General features: G+C 35.3%; 1 protein-coding gene across 4 annotated transcripts in view; it reads left to right on the top strand.

Moving 5' to 3' along the window:
* The window catches only part of ROCK1 (Rho associated coiled-coil containing protein kinase 1), a 94,723-nt gene that overhangs the window by 54,379 nt on the left and 16,972 nt on the right, over window positions 1-23,372 (top strand). For all 4 annotated transcript variants that reach the window (XM_075744285.1, XM_075744283.1, XM_075744284.1 and 1 more), the window contains 16 exons: window positions 3,765-3,853; window positions 5,446-5,494; window positions 6,063-6,198; window positions 6,578-6,669; window positions 6,798-7,044; window positions 9,268-9,374; window positions 10,485-10,635; window positions 11,524-11,684; window positions 12,553-12,737; window positions 13,421-13,490; window positions 14,888-14,982; window positions 16,173-16,338; window positions 17,855-17,948; window positions 19,416-19,504; window positions 19,830-20,018; window positions 20,545-20,710. In XM_075744285.1, the coding sequence (XP_075600400.1) occupies window positions 3,765-3,853; window positions 5,446-5,494; window positions 6,063-6,198; window positions 6,578-6,669; window positions 6,798-7,044; window positions 9,268-9,374; window positions 10,485-10,635; window positions 11,524-11,684; window positions 12,553-12,737; window positions 13,421-13,490; window positions 14,888-14,982; window positions 16,173-16,338; window positions 17,855-17,948; window positions 19,416-19,504; window positions 19,830-20,018; window positions 20,545-20,710 (2,086 nt within the window). The remainder of the gene's footprint in view (window positions 1-3,764; window positions 3,854-5,445; window positions 5,495-6,062; window positions 6,199-6,577; window positions 6,670-6,797; window positions 7,045-9,267; window positions 9,375-10,484; window positions 10,636-11,523; window positions 11,685-12,552; window positions 12,738-13,420; window positions 13,491-14,887; window positions 14,983-16,172; window positions 16,339-17,854; window positions 17,949-19,415; window positions 19,505-19,829; window positions 20,019-20,544; window positions 20,711-23,372) is intronic.

Genomic DNA, 23,372 nt, shown 5'->3' on the forward strand with positions numbered 1-23,372 from the left:
CCTTTTCTCTTAAACTTGCAATATAAAGATTTTAATGATATATGGTATTACCCAGAGAAAATTTGTAAAGGACAGGGGAACTGATTATGTACTTCATTGGGATAACTGGATTTATTAAGCATTGAAGTGTCTTGATTTCTTTATGTATGTTCATGTGTTCCATCAATTTTATTTTCCTCATAAGCATTTGGCTGTCGATATGGTAAAATTAAAAACAGAGCCAGACTTTCAAATATTTGCAGATACATAAAGCTGCATGCTGGCCTTTGGTTGCCTTTGAAGAGAGTTACTGAATGGACTTGGTGTAATTAGTGGGATACAGGCACCTGCATGTAGTTTAAGTTCCCTCAAGAGTTGTGTCTGTATTGTCAGGTGTATTTGAAAGTCTTGTGGTTTTAACAGTTTTGGGAGATGAAGGTCTGGAAGGATATGAGTGATATAGAGAGGTTTAAATAAATGTTATGTCTTACTACAAGGTATTTTTGCCCCACAGTTCTTTCTCAGCTGTTTTTCTTTCATTACATGCTGCAATGAAAACGGTAATGTTGACACATGGTTAGCAAATTAATTAGTTCTGGGAATGTAACACAAGATGTTACCTGGTCTGTCTGCATTTTGGCATGGTACTGAGTGTCTTCTGGGAGGGACTGAATGCCAGAAATCTCCAATAAATTAATTGTATTTTGCAAGTGTGTAAAACAGAATTAGGCCATGAAGCTGGTGAAAAATGGAATTCAGTGTCCTTTAACTGAATTTCAAAACCCTTTGAAGATCTGATTATTTACTTTTGTTTAGTGCTACCATAACCACCTGTAAACAGTTCAGGTATTAAGAAAGAGGAAATTAACAGATTTTGTTTTTCTTCATGGTTCAGGGTGCAGAACCAGATGCCATGGTGATTTAGGGGTAGGGAGAGAGGAAGGGGGGGAAGTATGGCAGTTCCAGAGGGATTTTTCTTGGCTACTTTGCTCTAGGCAGGCTTTTCCATATTCCTTTCCTCTCCTGCCTCCTACTCAGAATGGAAACTAAGAACAAACTGAAACATAAAGGAATAGCTTTTATACTGAGTTAATTGTAACTCAGGATTTTCTTAAGGTATTATTGATATCAGATTGTGCAAAACTTCTCTGGAAGCCTGTTGCCTCGTTGTTGTGGTTTAACCTGGCCAGCAGCTAAAACAACCACACAGCTGTTTGCTCACTCCCTGCCCATCCAGTGGGAAGGGAGAGAGAATTGAAAAGACAAAAAAGGTAAAACTTGTGGGTTGAGATAAAGACAGTTTAATAGGACAGAAAAGGAAGACAATAATAATAACAGCAGCAATGATAAAAGGATATACAAAGCAAGTAATGCACAGCACAATTGCTCACCACCTGAAGCTGATGCTCAGCTAGTTCTTGAGCTGAACCACCTCCTGGCCCACCCCCCAGTTATATACTGAGCATGACATCATATGGTATGGAATATCCCTTTAACCAGTCTGGGTCAGCTGTCCTGGCTGTGTCCCCTCCTACCTTCTTGGGCACTCCCCACCTTCTTGTTGGCAGGGCAGTATGAGAAGCTGAGAAGTCCTTGACTGCTTGGCAACAACTAAAAAATCAGTGTGTTATCAACATTGTTCTCATCCTAAATCCAAAACACAGCACTATATCAGCTACTAGAAAAAAGATTGACTGTATCTCAGCCAAAACCAGGCCACTCGCATGAAAGTAATTAGATTGCTGAGCAAACTTAGGCCCCTTGTGTACAGCGTTATAAAGCATTGAGAAACAGAAATAAGCAAGAGGAGGCAGTAGAGGTCCAAACTAGTAGGAATCAGTACAGAAATGCCTCCGTTGCCAGATATCTTTTTGGAACCTGTTCATCATCCATCTCATTTAAGTCCTTTGTGCAGCCTGTCTGGAAGGGCTATAAAATGAGTAACCAAGAAATGGAAGAAGAATTATGTTGAAACTTCTTTATCCTTTATTTTTGTGCGTTAGCTGTGGTCCCTTTTTACTGAAGTGAGAGCTAGCCTTTAAATAGTCTTACTTCTTGATTTCTCAGTGGTTCATACCAAGGAGATAAATGTGTTGTGTGCTAGTCCTCCTTCCTTTCTCCTCAAAGTTTTGATTTAAAGGCCATCTTTGTGGTTTTTGACTACAACCATTGTCTCATCCACATGGGGTTATGTTGTATGTCACACCAGTAATTGGTTTTCAAGAGCTGTTCTTTAAGTGCTAAGCAGTCTATTTCTTCTAATATTTCCTTGCTCTCTCAAGGCTTCATGAGAGGTAGTGGTAAATATATAGAATAGAGTGGTGAATATATAAAAATATGTAGTTTCAGCTTAGTCCCCGGTCATCATGACTCCTCTGAAAACTTCAGAGCAGCTTAAGAATGTGGAAGAAAGATAAAGAAGAAAATGAGAAAGGATCTCCAGTTCTTGAGAGCACCTCAGTGCTCCATGCTTTATTTCCTTACTACAGTGGGAAGGAGAAGAAATTGAAAGTAGGAAGTAAGAGAAATGCCTGCCTGGAAGTAGGCAAAAATAATCTCACCTGTAACTTTCTCATTTAATATGGATAAAGCGTGCTATAATATGTCTCCAAACTGAAATCTTAGTTTAGGACTGTACAGAGGGCAGTCTTTGCTGAGAACCCTTACTGTTGCTATCAAGAAAGGAGACAAGCCTAATTTGTCTCTTTTTCATGATCTCAGTGAGCAGTTCTAGTTTCTCTAAGTATGTTTTGTGGGAAAAGGTGAAAAGGAAGAGGCAGATGTAGGAGGAAGTGTTCCATTGCTCCTTTTTCTGGGATGATTGTGCAAAAGGAGTCAGGTTAATTGTCAGAGTTTTTTTGAAGTTAGAACAAGGAATAAGAAAGCAAAGGGTCAGAACCACTTGAACACCTTGCTTTGAAGAGAGTCTAGGTTAGGACTGTAATTCTTCTCTATGTAGTTCCAAGAGTGTTGAGGGAAATGTGGGAAAGCTAAATAAGGCTGAAATCATGACAAGATCAGTGAAAAGGTTTAAAAGAGTGAATTGGCATGGGCTTGACTTAATGAGCTTCCTCAAAGTTGACACCATCTTGTTAATTGAGGATTTTCCTGATATTGGAGTGGAATTATTGTGTCCAGAGATGCAGTAAAAGGTAGATATTCTCAGGCTACGTGAAAAGAATGATTTTCTGAATTTATCTTGCTGGCAAACGGTACAGGCTATACCGTACTGTTCTGTATGAACATCTGAATTTTGTTACTATTTTCAAACCTTAGTACAGTACTAGCTGTAAAAATTATCTCTGACTAAATAGACATTAAGAGCATTTTTCCCCCATTGCTAATAACTGACAGGCCTGGTTCCGCTTCCTGAACTTGTTGAGAGCTTGAAGATGCATTCCAAAATACATGTGGTGGTTTATGCTAGAAAAAGAAATTTTGAGACTAAAATGCTTTCTTATATCTTTGCAATACTATCTTTAGTCTGATTCTGAAGATACTTATAAACGAGGATTTGACTTAGCCCTATTAATTTTGATGGAACTATTCAGAACCCTAAAATTTGATGTGCATTCAAATGATAAAACTGCATAATATTAAAGTTGTTTCTTGTCATTAACTTTTAGATATTTTTTTTATCATATTTTAGTAAGATAAAAATGTACTGTTTGGATAGAAATGAGTAAGCTGTGATACAACATAAGCAGCCCTGAATATTCTGAAATACTTTTTTGAAATCTTTAAATTTAATGCATGTTTTTTCATGTACAAATACATATTTAAAGCTGGAAAATATGCAGAAGATGATCTACGAGTTGGAAGAACAACTACATAATGAAATGCAGTTGAAAGATGAAATGGAGCAAAAATGCAGGTGAGACTTTGAACTTTAATTGTTTACATAATTTAAATACATCTAACACTTCAGTTCTGTGTTACTGTTTTAGGGATTACCAGCATAACACTAAGAATGGTACTGTAGCAGGGAGTTCCAGGCACAGGTTTAAGTAATTCTAAAACAATATTTAAATGGTTTTCTTTAATATAGTATGAAGAAAATGTTTTGTTTTATTTGGCATCCATGTAACACATACTCTTGCTGAACGCTTAAATATTTGAATTTACCCGGTACCTCTGAATTCAGATGTTTTATCAGACCGAGGTTCGCAATGATCACGCTGATTTTTTTAAAAACGTAAAATACTATATATATATGTCACATATTGGATTATTAAAATTAACTGTCTCGTGCCTAGATACGTGGTACTCTTTGGAAAACCACATTTTTTTTTTTTTTCCTGTGACTGATAGAAGAACAACTATTTGCTTTCTAAAGTCTTGTTTCTACCATGTTGAAGAAGTAGCTACATGAGAATTTGCCTATTTCTTGCACCTATGCTTAGGAACAAGCAGTTGGGATTCTTCTTTTCTGATAATCAGAAATTTTTACTCAGGTTAATGCAAACTAAATTCCTCTTCAGTTAGCTTCTCCTTTTGAAGTCTTGTTCAGAAAGCTTAAATAAAGCCAGGAGGCAACACTAGGTATAGGATATAGGAAGAATTTAGGCTTGTGAATTAGGACCATAGTGTAGCTATACAAGCCACTTATGTGGGAACTGGTAGCCAAAATGGTCTGGTGGGAATTTAGACTGTGTGACGCTGTTGCGTACTTCAACACAACTTTATGTTCTGATTGCTTTCCACAGGCAGGATGTACATTGCGTGAAAAATATTCAGTGACTGTCTTCCTACAGTACTACTGAAGTTGTCAGGGCACAACAGCGTGTCTTCTGATATGTCATAGCATTTACTGCTGAGTTAGTAGATAGGCTATATGGCTGTAACTGCTCCTTATTGTACCTGCCAGGTAACATTGCCTGGGTCCTTTTTGTTATCTCTTAGAAGAGGAACAGCTAGCTACAAAACTGCAATGAATGTGTCAGTGTCATTGCCAGTTAAATGACGTTTTACTATGCGCTTAACCTCACACTCTCTGTAGTACTATGTTCTAATACATTGCTTCAGCAGGGAAACTTTTAAATAACATTATTCCACTATCTTTATCCATAGTAGGGAGATGTGTACTGTTGAATTAATGAATCATTTTAGATATTTGGAAAGTTCACAACTAGAGGAAGTTTTAGCAGTTCACCAGGGTATTCTAATTTTAATGGTAGTCTGTTTGTACATACACTGCTTTTACATTTGCAGATTAAGGGAGAAAATGTGGCATCTAAAGTTTTGCTTATATAATCTGCAGCAAAGTTGATAAATACTTAATAATATATTGTACAGATTATTTCCAATGATTTATTGTTTCCCTCATTTTCAAATGCTTATTACAAAATAGCATTAGCCAGAATATAAATGATCACTTTAGTAAGGGTCTCAAATTATTTCACTAGAAAAACACTGTGTAATGTATCCATGTCATATATTACTAAAATGATTTTATTTTATTTTTAGATCTTCAAACATAAAGCTAGACAAGATAATGAAAGAACTGGATGAAGAGGTAATTTTTTTCCTCACTGAAGCCTTCTTAGTTGGGTAAAGAATGTGGGTAGTACTTTCATGATTTAGGATATTTCTTCTGTGGCTAAAAAAATGTTCTGAGTTTAAATTTGAGACTAAACCATCACATTTCAATATGTAGCATTGGGAGATAAATTTTTATTTTTACACATTTTCAAAACCTTTCTTTCTGCAAGTCATGCTGAATTTGGTTTCCTCTGCTAAATGTTTTGCTTAGTCTTGCTTACTGCAATTTCTCTAGAGTTTATCAAAATCGTTACTCTAAAAATTAATGTACAGATGACTTTCTATTAAGTCCTTATGTTGTCTCTTAATAATTTTAATAGTTACTTACATGCAATCACATTAATGAAAACTTTTCTAGTAATTTAATAAATTTGTCATGTAGAAGTTAAAGTGCCATGTTTTCTGAAAACCAGTTTCTGAAGCCAGAAATTCATTCATTGAAAGTAATGCATCAGTTTCCTTGATTAATTTGTTGGAGAGTTACTGGTTTAGGGATCAGTCCTTAAATTGTAAATAGAAATTACCAATGCTTTTAATTTTAGGGAAATCAAAGAAAGAACTTGGAATCAACAGTTTCTCAGATTGAGAAGGAAAAGATGGTATTGCAACATAAGATAAATGACTACCAAAGAAAAATTGAACAAGAAAATGAAAAAAGACGGAATGTTGAAAATGAAGGTATGCCGTGTTGTCCAAACGTTGACACTGATGAGGTATATGATCTCTTTCGGGGAATAATTTACTACCTTAGCATCTTAAGTACTACACAACTTTAAAGGGACCTTTTCAAATAATGAACACAAATTTTGAGTTTATTTTTATTTGAATTTTAATGAGAACACAATATTTTTATTTTATTTTCAAATTCTGTTCTCTACAGTCTGCACTGTTGTTTTGCAAGCACAGAATGTGACCTTAAAATGTATATGAGAAGCCAAAAGTCAACAAAAATTCTCTTATATGCCAAGAATTTATTTGAGTGTATCTGTGTAAAATAAATAAATAGAACACTGAGGCTTTTTTAATCTGATGTATTAATGGTATAATTTCTCTTTAGTGTCCACACTAAAAGATCAGATGGAAGACTTGAAAAAAATCAGTCAGCATTCACAAATGACAAATGAGAAGATAACACAATTACAAAAACAAGTATGTTGCTTCTGTTCATTGTCTTCATTATTTCTTAGATTTGAGAAGTAGTATTGACCATTCAGATATAACAAAAGTGGTCACAATAATTTTTATACTTGCAAATCTTGTCTGTTTTATTTTAACAGCTAGAAGAAGCAAATGATTTGCTGAGGACGGAATCTGATACAGCAGCAAGGCTAAGAAAGGGTAATACAGAAATGAGCAAGTCATTAAGTCAGGTGGAATCACTGAACAGAGAACTGCAGGAAAGGTGCAGAGTTCTAGAAAGCACAAAACTGCAGGTGGAGAAGGATTATTACCAACTGCAAGCAGCTTTGGAGTCGGAACGAAGGGACAGAAGTCATGGATCTGAAATGATTGGAGAACTACAGGGTAATTCTTCTGTATTTATACTTTACCAAAAAGTTGTGATAACCCTACTTTTTTTAAATAAAGTACAGTTACATAAAGGGAGGAAAGCCAACCTGCAAACCCAGCGTGACTTAGAACAGTTTCTGAAGACTGGATCTTGCTTCCTGATCATGTCTGACCATCTATTGGGAGGGAGGCTATCAAAATTGAAGAGTGGGAAACCACTGATTGTCAGTCTGTGGGGCTGCCCTGATTAAAAGTCTGAGTCCAGTAGTACAAAAATATGAAAAGCTGATACAGTGCTAGAGAAGACACAACACTCTGTCTTAACTGCCTTGGTGCTGTGGCCAAGTTGATGTACCCTGCACTTTCTTTAATTTGCAGAGAAAGCTATTATGTTGTTAAATTGTGTTTGTTTTCTTTTATGATGCTTCTACATTACTTCATAAGCGAGATGAAGAGCATAGTAAGGGATGCAGGTGTGGAATCCCTTTTGTCAGGATGCTTGGAACTTTTTACCATTTGATTCTTCACACAAGAAACTGTTCAGATACATTAGTTCATGACTGTGCCTGTGCTAATGGATCCTGGCTCTTAATTTGCCATTTTAAATCTTCTGTCTGCAGTATTGAAAATAATTTTCCATGAAGCACAATCTTTTGTTGAGGACTTTTGGGTGGTTTTGGTTTTTTTAAGGTAAACTTTGCTAGCACAAAGAGCTATTAAGAATCAAGTTGCCTGTTTATTGTGCTTCAAATATAGTAAATCAATTTCAGTTGAATGGTTGTAAAGTTCCTCTGAAATGACTGAGTTGTAGTTTGATCCAGTCTGTTGTTAATTGCAAGCGGGAGGTACAAAAGGCACGAGAAGGTTATTCTGTGCACTTCAGAATGTTTTTGACCACATCCAATTCAGCAGCCTGCTGGAAGAGGATTTTTTTCTGAAGGGTGTAGGGTTAAGGTGCTTTGCTGCTGTATACCCAAATAGCTTTATGTAATTCAAAACCTTATTCAGCTGTTTTAAAAAGCACATTTAAAATGAATGAGGAAATCATAAGATTTAATAAGTCTTTCTCTTCTTTCATCTCATAGTTTCTTATATATTGCCAGGATGTCTCTTTATACTTAAAATTAAGTGGACTGTACTGGAGACAGATGTATTTGAATTGATAGGTATATTTTTGTATACTGTATTTAAGGTATTAAGTGTCATATAGAGTAACCCAAATTATTTATTTATTTAAAAGGAGCTAATTTGTCTAATTCTAGACAAATTCTTCAGTCTAGAAATGTATAGTACTACTTCAGCTTATATATATATGTATGTTTCTACTTTGGCATGCAGATACAGAAATACACACACCACCACTACTACTATGGCTTTGAGGGAGACCTTATTGTGGCTTTTCAATGCTTAAAGGGGGCTTATAAGAAAGATGGAGAGACACTTTTTACCAGGGCTTGTAGTGACAGGACAAGGGGTAATGGTTTCAAACTGAAATAAAGTAGATTTACATTAGATATAGGGAAGAAATTTTTTACAGTGAGGGTGGTGAGGCACTGAACAGGTTTCCCAGAGAAGTTGTGGATGGTCCATCCCTGGAAATGTTCAAGGCCAGGTTGGATGGGGTTTTGGGCAACCTGGTCTAGTGGAGGATGTCCCTGCCCATGGAAGGGGGGGTTGGAACTAAATGGTCTTTAAAGGTCCCTTCCAACCCAAACTGTTCTGTGATTCTACTTAGTATTTAGTATAAACTTTCAGTGCCACACAGGGTCTTGTGGTAGGTGCTGTAGGGGATGGGGCATAGTTCCTCTATGCATGGCAGAGCACTTGAGTCACAGTTAGGTGAATGCATACTGTATTAGTATCTGTAGATCCATTTGAGATTGACTTTCTGTGTAATGTGCCTTATCTACATATTAGTGGAGTTAACATCAGAAAAGGTGTGTGCTGCGTAGCACAGCAGAACTTGGATTAGTGGAAGAAATTTTGCGTATTAGATATTGGGAGTGATGGAAGGCAGGTACCAAGTTTTGCATGCGATTGTTTTTTGTGAATTATTACTAATGGCATGCATATGGAGCAGCTGAAAATATCAATTTCCTTTACAATGTCCAGCCTTTGTGTATCTGAAAAATTTGAAGGTGTAAATATTGTAGGGGCGCAGAAATCAATAGAGGTTGAAAAGCTTATTGATCTAAGTTGAGTAACGAATATCGAATGATGCTTCATTTTTTATGGCAGTTCGGATTACAACTTTACAAGAAGAAGTAAAACACGTTAAAAACAATCTTGAAAGAGTGGAAGCAGAAAGAAAACAAGCACAAGATATGCTTAATCATTCAGAAAAGGTATGGTAAATGACATTGAGGCTAATGTTCTTTGTCAGCTTTTGACTGTATTTTCAAATAGTATTTGATGTTGCTAAGTCCTGTGTTCTTGGTCTAATTCAGTCTTGTGTTAAAATGATTAACTAAATGGTGCTCGTACAGTCTCATAAGGATGGTAAGTCTCACGAGTCCTCAGGTAGTTCTTATTTGTAGCTTTGGGCACAACATTCATGTTTGTCATTCACTATCACTGATTCAAGGATCCAGCCCTTCCGCCAGTAGCAAGTAATTTTTGTTCTGCCTTCTAAACTCACTGCAGAAACTTGCCTCCTGAAAATCTATGAACTGAACTTTTTAAAACCCTGAAATTTAAATAACTGCTTCTACTGGATTTTAATTTGGCTGGATCAGTGCCAGACCTTTTGATCAACTTTGGAGCTGAACAGTCTCAATTTTCTTTCTTCCGTCTCCCTCTCCCTCCTCTGATCCCCACCCCAAGATGGAGAAACAAGTAAAGAAGAGTAAGAGGAAATCCTACACCTTTTTCCAGGCAGGCTATATAGTTAGCTCAGTGTTTTGAGGTCAGGTAAATACTTGCTGTGCTGTATGGTCTATCCAAATAAACCAGACAGCTATGACTACCTATGAGGAAAGGTGCAAGCAGTTACTGTTCTCATTTGGTTTTATGTGAAGCCGCGATCCAAAGGCAAGGCCCTCTCTCTCAAAGTTCATCTCCAGTGCTTGTTTGTTGAGTTACTGTTAATGGCTGGCAATCCCAACAATGAAATAACAGAATTGCATCCAGGTAACTATTTCAAATTCCTCTGTGCTCTAGTGTTGTTGGTGGATTAGTTGTATGTTTCCAGTTTAGGTGGCTGCTAATTATTCAAACTGAGAAGTTTCCATTATCTTGTGAGTTTATAGACTATTGAAAAAAGTTAATGACGTTTTCTCCAGAGCACTGAGTACAGTTTTTGTCTGTTACCATTCTTTATTAAGCATGGAAAATAACATCGATAATGTCTTCATCACAAAAAGTTAACTCTAAAAAAGGGAAGAAAGGAAATGTGATTCCTTCAGACATTACAGAAATATTGTAGAAATCTGTTAACTTTTTTCCTTTATCTTTAGGAAAAGAATAATTTAGAGATAGATTTGAACTACAAACTCAAATCATTACAAGACCGGTTAGAACAGGAAGTAAATGAACACAAAGTGACTAAAGCTCGATTAACTGACAAACATCAGTCAATAGAGGAGGCAAGATCAGTTGCAATGTGTGGTAAGTGTTTCTTGCAAGTTTCAGGTAAATACATACTAAAAGGTATTTTGATTGATGTCTTATAATGCAGTACTCTTATAAAAGTGCTTAATCCCTTGTATAAAGAAAATGCATATCAAAATTTTAAAACAGGCATAATGAAAAATACACTTTTAAAATTATTTTCTCTAACATGGTACTTGTACCATAAAAACGGCATTGTTTCTTAATGTTTTGAATACCTTACTGCATTTGCAATTCAAAGCCTTCCTTAGTTTCTAAAATGCTATTGAATCTTGAAATTCTGGGTAATGTGAAACGGAATTGAAAGAATCCATTATCAAGACAGATATCTTGGAGCATTCATTCCCATGTAACTGCATTAAAAATATCAGTGTTGTATTAGGCTTGTCTGAAGTGTTAAAGTTTCTTCTATAGATACATATCCATGAATCCAAGATGTCTTGATACGTTAATTGAATACAGCAGGTTTTCTTTGTGAAGGTGACCAGTACCTGCATGTGTACTTGGTAGCTTCTCAGAAAGCTAACATGAATGGTAGTATTTATTTTCTTTCCCTCAACTATGCCTGAATCTTTGCCTTTATTTCATAATGATTGCTTCAAGAATCTGCTTTTTTTTTATGTCTTTCACTATCTTTCAGTTGTCATGATAATATTCCAGTGCTTTGAATGCAAATTGGAATTAGGTTTATTTTTTCGTGTTTCTTGTAATAATGCCAGGAAGCTTTTGCTCAGTAATCAATCCATCTAACAGCAGAAGAGCTTAAATAGCTGAACAAAAGGGTCTGAAAAATAGTAGGATATTTAAGACTGTGTTTACAAATGCATTCTTGCAAAATGTACGTTACTCATTTTTTGTTGTTGTTCTTTCTTGAATCTTGTTTAGAAATGGAAAAAAAAGTAAAGGAAGAAAGGGCAGCAAGAGAAAAGGCAGAAAATCAAATAGTTCAAGCTGAAAAACAGTGTTCCATGCTGGACTTTGACCTGAAGCAATCTCAGCAGAAACTGGAACACCTTCTTGAGCAAAAGGAAAGACTGGAAGATGAAGTAAGTAAAATGTTCATCACTCACAATTTTCTGTATAAATAAGAAATTACTGTTGCATTGAGAAATAGGAAAATAAATTCACTTACACTGAGCTCCTTGTATAATACACCTCTCAGTAGAACTGAAGACAGTTGTTGGCCTAAATAGTGTTAGGTAATTTCTGCTTGTTTCTTAGCTCTTGGATGCCTTACATATTTGAACCCTTTATTTAATGTAATGCAATGTTTTTTGTTTCCTTTTCTTTTTTTAAAGGAAAAACTTGCTTGTGAATTTGACGCTGAAGTGTGATTGGTTTGCAGTTCTGAGTTTGCATTCTCCAGAAAAGCATTTGTTTAAGGAAATGCAATTAGAATATTGAGTGTGAAAATTAAGTACTAAGAATAATAGTTTCATCCTTATGTTTTCTTTACAGGACACTGGGAATGAAGGTTATGAGACCTTCTTAGGGGTCATGACTTGTGTAAATTAGTTTTTATATAGCTGGTTGGCTGCAGTTTTTTGTAGGGTGAGAAGTTTTTAAGGTCTGAAATCCACAGAGGGATTTGCAGGACCTTTCCACAGACAATTTCTTCCATTGTTGCCTTTACAATAAGATAAAACACATTTGGGTCTTTGAAATAGCAAGCTAAGTACGGGGAAGCTTTATCACCCTGCAGTGTCATATCGGTATGTTCTCTAAGGGCAGCAGCTTTCTATAAGATCATTGCACTGAAGTGTTTGGAGACTTAGGAATATTTTTACACATTGTACAATGTGTAGCATCTAGGCAATGGTGTTTGATATAAAATAATCCATATATGAAACACTTTCAACCACATGCAATTCATTATTCACAAAATGCTCCTAAATTGAAATATTTCTCGTTTAGGTAAAGAATCTAACACTTCAGCTAGAACAAGAGACAAATAAGCGAATAATGGCACAGAATGAATTAAAGGCGCAAGCTTTTGAAGCAGATAACTTGAAGGGTTCTGAGAAGCAGCTGAAACAGGAAATCAATACGTTGTTGGAAGCAAAGAGATTACTGGAATTTGAGTTGGCTCAACTTGCTAAGTAAGTAAAAATCTGAAGTAAAATGGAAAAAGTTGCTTAATTTATAAATGTACTGTTTTGCCAGCTCCTATTAGTGAAAAAAGTTCTCTGGTGCATAGGCATTTTTTTCCTAAACTAAAAGAATATTTTTAGCTGCATGTTATGATTTCTGAATGTAGCCTTCCATGTTGGACTATTTTTGTTATGAGCTATGATGCAGAGCAATTCTTGACTCATCATTCTCTGTCAAGGCATATATATATATTTGTCACTTTTATTTGAGTGACTTCTTTATGGATTGACTGTGATACTACTCATTAAATCACACGAGACTTTTCGTTTTAGTACATGGGAGTCAAAAGCTTTTTTCCCCTTCAACTACCTGATTCTTCTTTTTAACATTTCTTAAGCTGCCTGAAGACATTTTTCATTAATTAGGCTTTTATCTTATCTTCCTTCAGCTGACTTAACATTTCTCCCTTTAGAGTACTTCTTGTCTTCTAAATTATGTACTGAAATGATCATCAGGGTAGACTAAGGAATGTAATGAAATCAGAATCTTAGGATACAGCTGTTGGTCTTTGTGAAATAATGTGTGCAAATGTAAGATCTTTGCAGGATGCTGTTCTGGTTAGAAATAGTCAGTCTTTGTCATTTGTTAGTAGCTGACTTTTTATTGTTTTCCTTTTTTTATTCCTTCAAAGACAGTACAGAGGAAATGAAGGTCAAATGCGTGAGCTTCAGGATCAACTTGAAGCTGAGCAGTATTTTTCGGTAAGGCTTGCAAAGTCTTTGACATGAAATCGTTGAACAGTGAATATTTTGACCTATTAAAAATTTTTAAATGTAAGTAACAACCTGGCATAAATCAACAATTCACAAAATTCAGCTTGAAATACAAACAATGGACAAAAAACTAGAGAACATTATATAGTCTAATATGTTGCTTTGTAGTCATTTGTCAAATCTTATACAGTACATTGAGTAACTCTGAATTTTTCATCAGAGTGGTTCCTATCTTGAGGTTGGAAAAGAGATCTTTCTGACATAATTGCACACTTTGTCAAGGGTTCAAAATCTCCATACTTACTGGAATATATTCTATGCTATTGATCTACCATAAGTATATTTAAGAACTATAGATCCAGTAGCATTCTGCACATATCCCTCATCCTTCTGAAAAGATACTTTCTCTGCACCTGAGTCCCTGAAGAGTCGTATTTGGTACTCCAAGGAGTGTAAAATGTGCATTTCATAGATCTGGTTGGATCTGTTTCCTTTCTGTGAAAAGAAACAGCAGCATGAGATGGTCTGTAATGCCTGAACTTCAAATACATTTGTGAATATGGACAGTTCCATTTCACTTTGGGAAGTACTTTGTAAATTCCGTTCTTTCTTGGCAGGGTAATAAAAATTTTTGTGTTTACTAAACTACATATGATTATAATTTCATTATGTGTTACAGATCTTTGTGTATTTCTCCATAATGTACTGCTAATAAGAAGATCCAGAATATTGTCTTTCATTCTCAGTTTTGTCTTTTTTTACTACCGTGTAGTTTAAATGAGACATTTGTAATTCAGTCTGAATATTTGGCAAAATTACTTTACTGTAGAAGATCAGTTTCTAACTTTCAGAACTACTGGTGGTCTTAATATAGGAATTAAGAACAGAAGTCATTCACGTAAATCAGGCCTCTGTTGAATTAGTTATTAAAACAAAGTCAGTCTGTACACAAAAAACTTAGTGTCTAAGAGAAAAGATACATGGATACAAACAGAATACAACAGGTGGAAGCATAGAACAGTATTAAGCTTGTTTGACTAACGTTTTGAGACAGTGATACTACAAGCAGATGCAGTTCTGTCCTGTTGTCTCCAAGAGACCTGCTCAGCTGTGTCCTCTGCCCTTCCCTTTTGTCAGCAGGTGTATTTATACAACTGTGTAGGAAACCAGACTAGAAAATTGAAAACTAACCTGGTCACAATGCTTCCCTACATAAGGGAAGCTGGAAAGGAGCATCTATGACAGGCAGGAAGGAGGAAATTCTATTAAAGACAGTATTGCCCTGTGTTGTGGTTTGACAGATTCAAACCGACCAGTACCAAAACAATGAAGAATTTCACTGTGGAATTTGAATAATGATTTTTTTTTTATGATTTCTTTTACAGACACTTTACAAAACTCAAGTTAAGGAACTGAAAGAAGAAATTGATGATAAGAATAAAGAAACTCAAAGAAAAATGCAGGAATTGCAAAATGAAAAGTATGCCCATTATGTTTCTCAAATAGACATAAGTTTTTCCATATAATATGGTCTCACTCATTAAGATTTTGAATCCGATTTAAAATGTTTAATTCCTTCAGAAAAAGACAGATCTCAAAAGTGTTTTGTAACACTAGTAAGATGGCAAATACATAGAATGTTGCCTGTACTGACTCAGAGCCAAATATGGTTATTCATACTTGCTTTGAACTCTGTAATGTCTGGAAGAAGAACAATGACTTCTCAGAATTTAGGAAGATGCAAAATTTGAAAAAACATTACAATTTGTGGTAATCACCTTGCTTGTATAACAACTTTATTTTATTATATTATCCTCATAATTACTTGATATATTTCTATGGCCAATAAAATAACTTGAGAAAAAGATAATGAAAATACTTTGAATTCTAAGTTTAGTATACTTCTGATTACAGCAAAACCAGTTAATCCAAACACCATTAACTATGATGTACTATTTTCTAAGTTAGTAAATAAAGAAGTTTTTCAAGCTTGTTTTTCCAATTTATTAATTGATGTAATAAATATTTATTCTGGAAGAGGAGACTGTAGCCTTAGGTGGGCTAATAAAAGGAGAAAGAGAAGATGTTGGGCTAATAAATATGATGTAGGAGGAAAATACCTGTCTATACAAAGTTGTTCAGGAGTAGTATCTGACTTAAAACAAAAAGAGGGAGGAGGGGTAGATAGAATTTGCAAACCTTTCTGCAACAAATTGTGTAGGCATAAAACCACTGTATGTTTTCAGAAAATTTATGCAATTTTTCTTATTGTTCAAAAAGTTTGGAGCATACATCTTCATGAGCAGTAATCTTGTGTGAAGAAGTAGCTAAAACTGATAGGGTTAACTATCTTTTGATGGACCACACTGTACATGCAATTTATTTTATTTTTTATTCCTTGAAGGCAGGAGAATTTGACACCTGTTTTCCTAAGGGTTGGTGTTTCATGGATGATTGAAATTTTAATTGAATTATAGTCAGCTTGCTACTGCAGGTTGTGTGAACTGTTAAAAGGTACAAGTGTACAGAGTTGTGGTTTATAAATCCTGGGTTTTTTAAGGAACTAAGGTAATCACAATTAGCCGAATGGTATCATTTGGGTTTGTTAGTCTTCCTGAAAATTTGGAATGCTTTGCATAGGAGAACAAAATCTTAATGTCCTTTTTACAGAGAAACACTCACTACCCAGTTGGATTTAGCTGAAACCAAAGCTGAGTCGGAACGATTGGCACGAGCACTCCTTGAAGAACAGTATTTTGAACTAAGTCAGGAAAGCAAAAAAGCAGCATCAAGACACAGGCAAGAAATGACTGATAAAGACAGCATCATAAGAAGGGTAAGTTATTCTACTGTAATTGATACCTATGTATATATATCCTTCAGCTGGAAACAGAAATTTATCTTTTTATTTTAATTTATAAAGTTTTGTTGTGGTCATAAGTAATAATTATTTAAGTATCTGAGTTTTGGAGTCAGTTGGAACATTAAACATTTAAATCCCATCATGTGAACTCACAAACATAGACTCGATGAATCTGAGGTGAACCCAGATTGAAAGTCCAGCAAACATCTATAATTCAGTTATTTAGCCTTTTGTAATTACTTCTTGTCACTGCCCAATGTATTTTTAGAATCTTGTAAATTTGTGGAGCTGTGTTTTAGAGACTCTTACTGCAAAATTATTTAGTCTGTTAAAAAAACCCACAACTTGGAGGTCTTGAGTTTCTTCCTGCTGGTTAACTATTTTAAAATAGGTTTAACAAAACCAACCCCCAAACTGTAATTTTTGAAGATATTTTATAGCTTAGTTCTTCAGTATTAGTATCAGGTTAATAACTGTCTTAAGTGAGAAGTTTCAAATAAGCCAAATGTATCATAGTTATTTTATCATTACTGGTTTTCCCATTTAGCATCAGCTATGCAGATTTTCGTAAGAACCCTGGGGGTGTAAAACTTCAGTAAAACTCTAGGCATAACTGAACTTGGATCAATTGCTCAGGGCTTTCTGTTAGCGCTACCATGGATATTACAACTCTGTGTAAAGAAAGCAGAAGTAGCGTTCGTTATGCATATTTTCTTCTCTAAGTTTGAAAGCTCCAGAATGCCACCATTTCTTAAGAAGCATTGAGAAGACTGTCTCTCTATGACGTGGAAGGAATACCTTCTTGCCAATATGTTTGTTGGTTTCAAATATTTTGATTATTTTGTCAGACAGCTTGATAGCAATCATTTCTATAGGCTTTAAACAAAACCTTTTTCAGGAATGCAGTCATGTCTGGTTTTTAATATGTATTTGTTAAGTTGTTAGCAAAGTGATCCTGACTCTATCTTCTTGCAGCGAACATATTTAAACTGCAATGGTTTTACTTCCCCCCCGCCCCCCGCCCCCCAAACCTATGTACATGTTTATCTATGTATGCTTTGATTTAGACCAAATTTAATTTTGATGCTGGTTTTCCTGATATATGACAAATATTTAGCAGCAGATGCCATGAATCTGCTCTAGCCTTGAATGCTGGAGTTGTATCATCAATCAGCTGCTTTTTTCTCTGGATTCCAGGGATCAGGCCTCTAGGTACTACTTCTTCCAAAGTACCACAGATTAATAAAAAAATTGCCACTTTCAATAGCTGACAATCTAATTATGCTTAAGTTGAGTTTTTAATTATAAAAGTACCATTTTTAAAAAATTCAGGTTTGAAAGGTAAGCATATATTTTGTATATAATCTGAGGAAGGCGTTTCAAGTAAATGGCTATTTTAGACTTAAGGGTATTTAAAATAATAGTATTATAAATATTTTTAGAATTTATGGCAAGTTCTTTATTTTAAAATGTGTTTGTTTTCATTTAGCTGGAAGAAACGAATAGCACATTAACCAAAGATGTTGATTTAATAACAAAAGAAAACTCAGAGATCGGTGAAAAAATTAAGAAACAGGAGGAAGGTACGTCATGTTTTGGAGATTTAATTCATCTGTTATGAAGCACAATTGAATTTGAAGCGTATGTGGAAAATGGAAATGGGAGAAGACATTGCTGCTTATCTTCCCTATTATTTTGGGCTTGATGAAAAAATAAGTCAGTGTTTTCATCTTGCAAATATATTTTCCATGTAAAGTGCCACTCTTTCTATGGTATTGCTTCTATTTCCATGCACTGCATGTATTGTTGATTAAATTCTCAGCTGTAGCAGGTAGGAAAAAGTGAGTTTCTGCTCACAGTCCCTCCTCACTTGTTTTAAAACAACTTGGCAGTAAGTTCCTGCAGGCATAGTCAGGAATGCTGGTCCAGTACAGCTCCTCTGTATATTGTCTGTCTAACCCCCTTCTGGCAGCCATGCCCTTGTGCGCATACAAAAAAGTATTTTACTCATTTCATATTGCACACAATGTATTTCTTAAAGTTTTTGTTTCTATCTCCAGTATTAACAATAAAGCAATATCAGTATTTCAACTTCCGTAACATCTCATTTAGATTCAGAATCAAAATTGTGATGTCATGCACACCAGTGGATTGGCATTCTATTTACATGCATTCTGACTATGTGGGAAGTTACTTTATTGTTCAGTTTTCTCCCATGGTTTTGCATTTGAGCAAGCATTATAAAATTGGAATGCATGCTTTAGTATCTGTTGACTATGAGAGTAAAGGCCTTGTTGGTTGTGTTGCCCGTGTTGTTGCAAACACTATGTAGGCAGGAAGGCACACAAAAATATTTTCCCTTAGTTCTGCATTTGTGTAATAGCAGGGATTGAGTAAGCAAGAAGTTTTCAGTATTTTTTAGTTTATGGAGTTTGTTACTTTTAAGTACTTGAAATTTGTTCTTTAACTGTTTGTAGTTTTGGTGGAGAAATCAGTGAAATGCATACTTTTAGAAACTTTGGGAACAAATCGGCAGACTTGGAGGCGTGATGGAAAGATTGGTAGAATTGAGTAACTGGTGCGTGAGAGGGATGGAGGGAATGTAACAGAGTCATTCCTCATTTAAAGAAAGCCTTTTTCCCCATGTTCTCTTTATGCCTGATTTGAGAATCTGTACTGAATGTGAGTCCAGTCATATCAGTCGTATTCTGTGTGGGTATTGACAATAATTTTTGGTACTGTAGAAACACTTCTGGTAGTGCAAACACAGAGGAAGTGGGATAACAAACTTAGTCATCACCAGGAAACAAAAATACGTATGTTGGCTTTAGTATTTAATCTTGGTGCCTTTCTGATATATCCTTCAGGTACTTTTCTGTCATGACAGTAGCATTAAACCAGTGACCTTTATCATTGCAAACTGTATTTTGCACATTTAAGTGACACAACAAGAAAATGGGAGGGGGAACCAGATGCAATTGTAGAAGTGATTAAGCTTAGAAATATTTACCTTGTCCTAAATATCTCAAAGTTGAATATTATTTTAACAGAATACAAAATGAAAAAAGAGGAGGAAATCAATAATATTAGAATGCATTATGAGAAGAGCATTAACACTGAAAGAACTCTGAAAACACAGGTATAACTTTTTATGCAATTTAATAACAATAATTACCTTGCATATCAGATACATTTTCAGTTTATTGTCTTTTGTGCAACTAACTCTCAGTTCCTTTGAGATTACGTTTATATTAACCATGATGTATAATATCCATTGCTGGTATTTACAGTGGAAAGAATAAGTTTTGATGCTGTGTACTTTTTCAGTATTACTTCTGTCATGAGTAAGGGCCATTTATGTTGGTGACTTTTTTTTGATCGAATCCTATAACTAGAAGGACTTAGAAGTTTTGTATGAAACATGCTCATATATATAATTTTTCTTACTGTTTTTTTCTTAACAGGCTGTCAACAAACTGGCTGAGATAATGAATCGGAAAGATTTTAAAATAGACAGAAAGAAAGCTAATATGCAAGATTTGAGGAAGAAAGAGAAGGAAAACCGAAAGCTCCAATTAGAGCTTAATCAAGAAAAAGAGAAATTCAATCAGATGGTAGTGAAATACCAAAAGGAGCTCAATGAAATGCAAGCGGTAAAATAATCTTAAAATTTTTTTTTGTCACTTTGTGGAATCCTCTCTGCAGGAAAAATGTCTAGTTCCTAGTCTACTTGAAAGAAGAACAAGTTCCTTTTCACATGTCTAGGCTACAGAATTTTAGTGAGGCAGAGAACTTGACAAGTGTGCAGCTGTGCTTGTTCTCATTCATTTCCCCTTTCTAAATTCTTAACTGTGGAAGTTACTAATATATTCTGAAGACTAAAAAACTGAATACTGTGTGGCATACTACTTATGCAGTTTATTTCACTGGTAGGTGGTCACCTTTTCAAAACAAATGGCAATTTAATAGATTAATCAGACTGTTCTGTACTTGAATACATTGCTAGATCTTTGATATTTAACTTTTCTCCAAGGCTGAACAAACACTTCTACTATAATAATTTATTCTAATGCTATGAAAACTATCTAGAGATAGTAGAAAAAAAGCGCCTTGTTTTCAGAATACTTTGCTGCCATATTCTTGGTATCACAGTAACTATGCATGTGTGTATAAATACAGCAACTAGCAGAAGAATCTACGTACAGGAATGAGCTCCAGATGCAGCTGGATAGTAAAGAGAGTGACATAGAACAACTCCGAAGGAAAATTTTGGACCTCCAGCAAGGAATGGACTCTACCAGTGTTGCTAGTCTCCAGCCAGATGAAACAGATGGAAATCTTTCAGGTAAGAGGAAGGCGTATTTGAACTACTTGATTTTGTGCATACACGTAGTTTTGGAAGGATTATTTCGAACAAGTTACTACCTTTCAAAATCTTCTGGCTGTCTCTTTCTATATGACATTTCCGCTTTTTTTTTTAATTTTGTAGCTTAGCTACTTATATTTGTCTTAATTTTTTCTTGCAGCACTCTTCCCACTGTATGGATCGGCATTAGCATAATTTTTATCCCCTTTCACAGAAAGAGTATCTTTACATCTGCTGCTGTTTGAATATAGTGAATACAATGTGCAATGTCCAGTGAATAGAATACAGGGCCAGCATTTCCACAACATCATGACTGTATTTTGTATCTTGAATGCAAAATTGCCTTGATCATGTCTGATTTCACACATTTGTCAAAGAGTCAAGTAGAGGGCAGAGGAGGAGTGCGCTAGCATTATAAGGAGGAAAAAATAACAAAGCCAGTCTTCAAGGTAAAAATACCCTATGCCACAGAAAGAGGAAATTATCCAGTGCATAGTTGTTTTTCTGCAAACCAAGTAATTAGTCTTCAAAACAGAAGGTGGCATACCACAGCAGTTCATTTGCTACAATGTAATTGTATGAAGTTGGTTGTCTTCAACTGTGTGCTAAGTTTACATCAGTTCTGTAGCTCATAGACATTCCTTCAGAGCATCTTGAATAGCATCTTAAAAGGTGGATCTGATGAGTAGTCAATATGATTCTCTAGCTGATGCATCTGTTCTTAAGGCAAAGACATTCCTTAAAAAATATTTAAGGCAAATAAATGGTAGAATTACTAAATAAGTAATCATAGTATGATTTATTCAGTTTCCTGTCACAGGGAAAAAATAAAAACGCAGAATAATGTAAACATGTATAAAAGATTGATTCCATGGTCTAATTCTGGCAATGGGCAGTCTCTGGTTTAATTGAGAAAAAACTTGGTATGAGACGGTGTGATAGAAATGTTGGCAGAATTCCAGAGAAACCCCTGGCAATCAGGCACTTTTTGCAGTCCTCCTGCATGGCAGAGAGGTTCACACTGTGGGGCAGTGTCTTGTATAATCAGGGAGCTTAGGTTACCAGCCACCAGAGAGGCTATGATAGTAGAATTCATAATTTACAGGAAGAGCATCTTGTAAAATTTTGGGGTCAGAAGGCTTTGCACTCTGAATAAACTCAAGGTAATACTAAAATGAATTCCTAATACTTAGAAAAATTTAAGGAAATTTTTTCCGTATTTGGAGGTAGATACAGAGAAATCACACGGTAACACACTTTAGAGCTGCATCTTACTTGGAGGTGGTTTCTGTCTGTCATTGAACTAAATACCCCCTCAAGTTCTGGTAGCTCCCAGGGCAACTTAAGCTGCTCTCAAGGTAGAGATTGGCTTGTTTAGACAATCCAGGCTATTCTCAGGCTTTTGCTTCACTAGATGGGAAAGATCATGACTTGGAGGAAGGTCTTCCTTTTATTCAGTTCTAGGCATTTTTTGTGACTCTTGCTCCTGATTATTGATTCAGATAGCAGCTCATGTCTCAGCTGATGTCTCCAATGTTAACAGAGACCTTACTGAAACAACTGAAATATTTGCTTTTTAATGATGCATTTGGAATGCCTCTTCCTCCTGGTTGGACTTAGGAAGTCTTAGTACTTACATGATTGTAAACAGAATTCTTCTTTGTCAAGACAAAATGTAATCAGGAACTTAAGGGGTTTTTTCCTAATTGTTATAGGGCACTTAACCTGTTGTGAATTAAGGTTTTTTTCATCTGATTGGCAAGATAATTGAAGCAACTGAGCTGTCCTACAGGTTTAACTGCAGCATATAATATTTTACCACATATGTTATAAATCGTGTTTTACACAAAGATAGGATGGAATAATAAACCTGGACCATTTAAGCCAGCAGGTTTTTTGGACTATGGGACACAGATATGACTTTCTGAAATACCTGCAAGTAGCCATCACCTGAATAAGCCTCAAAGTAAGATCCAGCCAGCAATCCTTGGTGAGATAGATGCACATGAAATTATAGTAGGACAATCTGAGGAGGGAAGGAACCAAATGGGAGGGGTAGACTGGAAAGGATTAGCAAGGTAGTATCTCCAGGTTTTTGGTTACTGTGGAAGAGTCTGAGGAGTAGAAATTCTTGAACATTGGAAAGAGATGCTCTACTGCTCATGAAGGTGCCTGTGTTACTTAGCTCTAAAACAACAAAAAGTCTTATAAATTAGTGCAGTCATGGTTGTCTTGTGTGATTTTATTGAAGGGTTACTGTTAGAATCACAACAAATCCTGAAATATGAGTACTAACCATGAAGATGTTTAGAATGCAAATCCTCATTTTAATATATATTGAGATAATTATAAGATCTGTAGCCTGGAGTTCTTTCTTCATATTCTATTCAGGTCCAGCTAGCCATCAGATATTTTTGAGGCGTATCTTGGATTTTCTGGATTGGAAATATGAAGCATCAATTCTGGGATTCTTTCCAAAAAACAGGAAAGTTGTCAGGCAATAGTTTTGAGCCTGTTTTTAAAGACAGGAATGGAAGATTCTTTTTCATAGTCTAGATAGTCCATATTTTCTTAATTACTTAATCAGAACACTCATAAATATTATTCTTCCAGATCAAATACTTGTGAGATGGCCAGATGA

Source organism: Balearica regulorum, chromosome 2 (genome assembly GCF_011004875.1).
Source record: "Balearica regulorum gibbericeps isolate bBalReg1 chromosome 2, bBalReg1.pri, whole genome shotgun sequence".
In the NCBI taxonomy this organism is placed as follows: Eukaryota; Metazoa; Chordata; class Aves; order Gruiformes; family Gruidae; genus Balearica; species Balearica regulorum.